Source organism: Octopus bimaculoides, chromosome 14 (genome assembly GCF_001194135.2).
Source record: "Octopus bimaculoides isolate UCB-OBI-ISO-001 chromosome 14, ASM119413v2, whole genome shotgun sequence".
Taxonomy (NCBI): Eukaryota; Metazoa; Mollusca; class Cephalopoda; order Octopoda; family Octopodidae; genus Octopus; species Octopus bimaculoides.
In genome coordinates this window covers 31,831,308-31,835,962 of record NC_068994.1, presented here as the reverse complement: position 1 = coordinate 31,835,962, position 4,655 = coordinate 31,831,308, and the positions used below count along the sequence as shown (strand labels likewise).

The 4,655-nt window shown below is 36.6% G+C and overlaps 1 protein-coding gene across 1 annotated transcript; it reads right to left on the bottom strand.

Annotated features, from left to right (window-relative positions):
* Positions 1 to 644: 644 nt before the first annotated feature.
* LOC106874062 (gastrula zinc finger protein XlCGF26.1) lies at positions 645 to 4,616 on the bottom strand. Its single transcript, XM_014921639.2, has one exon. The coding sequence runs from the start codon at positions 4,417 to 4,419 to the stop codon at positions 2,458 to 2,460; it is 1,962 nt and encodes a 653-aa protein (XP_014777125.1). The 5' UTR covers positions 4,420 to 4,616; the 3' UTR covers positions 645 to 2,457.
* Positions 4,617 to 4,655: the final 39 nt, after the last annotated feature.

The window sequence follows — 4,655 nt, the reverse complement described above, 5'->3', positions numbered from 1 at the left end:
CTTTCAACCCTTTTGTTACCAACCTGCCTGAAACTGCCCCTGATTTTACATTACCAATTCTCCATTTCCAAAAATGATCTAAATTAAAACCTTCCATCAAAACTCCATGTTAATTCATTTATGTTCCAAACACCAGCTTAATTATAAGGAAGTTAATTAACTAAACTCTTTATTATTTTCAAAAACTCAAAAAACGGCAGTGTAGTTCAACAGAGATATGGTAACAGAAGGGTTAAATAAGATTATGAGATGGCCATGCATTTCTCAAATAATAATACTGCTGATGCAGCATTATTACTAGTGGAGGGAGTTTCCTGATTAAATGCCCACCTCCACTCAAAAACACTTGCTTGTCTTAACTCTATAATGGCTACTGCTAATAATTCTTGGCATTCCAAATAATTACTGTACTCTTATTGGAAGAAAACAACAAAATTAAAAGCTTTGACGATCTCATTGGATTCTTTATGTTTCAACAACATTATTTGCATGCAAGCAACTATAATATATGGTGGCTGTTGAGCAAAATTATTGACGTTTCAATAATTTACATATACATATATATATATATATATATATATATATATATATATATATATATATATATATATATATATATATATATATATAAAGAACATTGTAGCTTGCTAGAAGCATTGTGTTACAGAAGTAAAATAAATAAAATAATGAAATAATGAAGACTGGGAGCTTTTTAGAATGTGAAAAGGGGGGGACAGTTTACAAACCTTTATATATTTCAGGCACAAAAGTCCATCATCAGACATAAACAGAGTAAAAAAAAAATGTTCACTATGCAGATCTGACCATATTAGAAAACATTTCTTTGCTGCTTTCACTTTCGATTTTGGACATTTGTGGCGAAAATACGTAAAGGTTACTAAACTTTCCTTTTTTGTAAGAATCTCTCAGTCTTCTTTATTTTATTTGTCATTTCACTTACATATGTATAAACGTGTGTATGTATGTATGTATGTATGTATGTATGTATGAAGCAGGATTGATTATCTTCATGGATAATTTTTTTTTAAATTTTTTTTTTTAACTTTTACAACTTTGCTACTGTGCTGCAAATATTAAATATTCAATGCCAATAACATTCATTAAAGTTTTATCAATAGTACCACAGCATTCTTCACAGACTGTACTTCAAAAATTGCTCCCAAAATGAATGAATTTTGAATGAGTTTTTAGATAACCCATCAAGGTGTTCGCTATTGTTGATTTCTGACAATATGAAAACTAATCAAAAATGCTATCCACACTATGATATGTCTGAAAAATTATATTTTGGGGGGGTTTTTTTACCTCATAAATATTCCAGACTTATTAAGTAAGCTGAAAAAAAACTTTGTTTTCTTGCATATTGATAATTTAGGCATTATATTAATACAATTAAATGAAATTATGAGACATTCATTTATGCTTCTCTCAAAACAAAAGCATCGTCAGCAGTATAATAAGTGAAGGGACTTGCCTTGTAAAATATTTTCCTTCTCTCTACACCATTTAAATTCCCTTCAATGAATTTCGGAGACATTTGAGCCTTTCTTGAGAACCTTAAGCAATTTAACAAATAGTAGGTTTTTGTTTTCTTATAAATCTATGCAACAAATTATTCCATGGTTGGTATCTCAAGAGAAAATGCATCAACGTCACCACTTGTCATGTCCATTCCCCACTGTCCCTAAGCTCCGTCTCCCTAAGTCCTTTTCCCCCTCCCTCTTTACAAATCTGATGTCACATCTATGTAAGAAATCATTAGGGTTTTTGTGTTTTTTTTTTATATATAAATATAAAATAAAAGCAAAATAAAAGATTAGACTTGTCTCAATGATGTATATTGTAGTTGTTGTTGTTGTCACAGTTGTTATTGGTTTCTGCCTTTGGCACAAGTGAAAACCGTTTTTTTCTTTTGTGAGAGGTGAGAAGAGAGAGAGAGTGTGGTTTGTTGTATACTGAAATGACCCAACTCACCTCTTCCACTCCACCATCTCACATAATAATATTAATAATATATATTATTGGTACTTCTTCTTTTATCAACCCCCCCGTCCCCTTTCTTTCCCCACTTACCCTTTCCCCCATCCTCATCTTCACGAGGAGTGTAAAAGCAATGTCAACAAACTAAATACTGCGAAGAATCTAGTCTGGTGCTCTACTCCCATCACTGCTTTGCCTTGCTGCTGCTATTATAATAATTGTTGTTGCTGTTGTTGTTCTTCAGGGTGGTTTTTAAGGGAGAGAGTTAACTAGGTACTTTATAAATAAAATACTCTTTATATACTGGTTCCAGCCAGTCGGCAGTGGCCATGCTGGAACATTGCCATACCTCATAGTCATGTTTCTTTCTAGCTATCTGTCTGTCTGTCTTTCCTTGTTCGTTCAATCACGTGTTTGTTTGTAAAATGTCTACAAGTATATACATTCTTGGAGGAGCTAGTTCTGTTCACGAGGCTTGTGTGATCGGATTCCAGAAGTTAACGGTGCCTGCAATGGAGGCATACCGGCTGCATTTGCCCAATTCTGGCCCCAACGTGGTGGCGCCACAGGGAATGTTCTGGACCAGCTGTAGTTGTTTTCCCATCCGGCTGTCATCTGGGGGAAACACGACGAAGAACCTATTCTGGACGACGGTATGTTCAATGGCGGAATTCTTCCCATTTGTGACTGACTGAGGGAGGAACCTCCATCGCTCCTGCCAACAGATGGGTTCTGGGCTGACACCGTGTCTTTACCACCATCTTTCATGGTGCCAGTTCGAGGTGAGTAATTCTTCGCTTTGTATCCATCACAACTCATCTGTTTATCTGTATGATGTGGCGTCGCATCATTGTTGTGGCCTTGTTGCCCATGGAAATTCTCACCATTCCTGTTATTGTTGCTGTTGTTGTTACCGTTGTTACTACCACCGGTATTGTTGTTGTTGTTGCTGTTGTTGGTGGTGGTAGTCATGGTACTGCTGCTACTGTTGTTTAAGGCATGCTTCAGAGAAAGTCTTTTCTGAGGACAATAATTCTCATGGATATTCAAATTAGACTTTTCACAAAATCCTTTGCCACAGTATGGACAGACGAATGGTTTTACATTTGGTGATAGGGGTTGGTGAGGGTTCATACTGTTCCTTGCAGTCAGATCCTTGTCGCAGTATGAACAATCAAATGGCTTTCCTGGTCCATGAGAGGAGCAGGGATCCTTATGTTTCCCATGAGGACCATACAGTTTTGGACATGAATCACAGCTAGCATGTTTCTCACCAGTGTGAATGCGTTCATGATTGTGCAGATTAGCTTTTTGAGAGAATGTTTTCTCACATATCTTACATTTGAAAGGCCTTTCCCCTGTGTGTATACGCTCATGGTTATTCAAATTGACTTGCTGACTGAAAGATTTTTGGCACACATCGCAATGAAATGGTTTCTCTCCAGTGTGTATACGTTGATGGTTATGTAAATTGGCCTTTTGACTGAAAGCTTTGTGACATGTCTCGCAATGATATGGTTTCTCGCCAGTGTGGATGCGTTCATGGTTGACAAGGTTTGCCTTTTGACTGAAAGCTTTGCCACAGAATGGACAGTTAAATGGTTTCTCACCAGTGTGAATACGTTCGTGATTATGCAAGTTTGCTTTTTGACTGAAAGCTTTCCGACATACAACACACACAAATGGTTTCTCGCCTGTATGAATTCGCTCGTGAGAAATAAGGTTAGCGCGTTGAGAGAAGCCCTTACCACAAAAGGTACAGCTAAATGGTTTCTCGCCACTGTGAACACGTTCATGATTATTCAAGTTTGCCTTCTGGCTGAATGCTTTTTGACACACATGACATACAAACGGCTTCTCGCCAGTATGAATGCGTTCATGGTTACTTAGGTTAGCTCGCTGGCTAAAGGTTTTTTCACAAAATGGACACCTGAAAGGCTTTTCACCAGTGTGAACACGTTCATGGTTTTTCAAGTTAGCCTTCTGGCTGAATGACTTTTGACAGAAACTGCAACTGAACGGCCGTTCTCCAGTGTGCACACGTTCATGATTGTTGAGATTTGCCCGCTGGCTGAAACTCTTGCAGCAAACAGTGCAGTTAAAGGGTTTGTTTCCAACATTGCTATTACCGATATGGTTACAGCCCTCCCTGGTTGGTAACTCACTGTTGCCAGAATGAGTTAACATTGACTCTGAAGAAGAGTTGTTCATAGATTTCTTGCCATGAGTTTTCATGGCAAGAGAGTTATTATTGTGATTGGGTGGCTTCGAACAAAGGTCGAAACCAAATGATTTATCAGACATATGGGAAACACTTTCATAGCTTTTCAAATGTTCATTTGCTGGGAAAGCAGGTTTGCCATAGAAGTCGAAATTAAACTGTTTCCCCATTGAGTAGATTGACTGTACAGGAAACATATTTGTAGTAGTAGTAGTAGTAGTAGTAGTAGTAGTAGTAGTAGTAGTAGTAGTAGTATATGTTATCAAACTGTTTTTTACTCTGCAGTTAAACAAGAAGATATTCTTCCTTCTAATTTATTTCAAGTACTTTTCAACAAAAATAAGAATATTTCAAATATTTCATTCTGAAACAATGTATTTCAGTTTTATATTAGAAATATATAAGAAATTATTTTTTCTCTTCAAATTCCTTT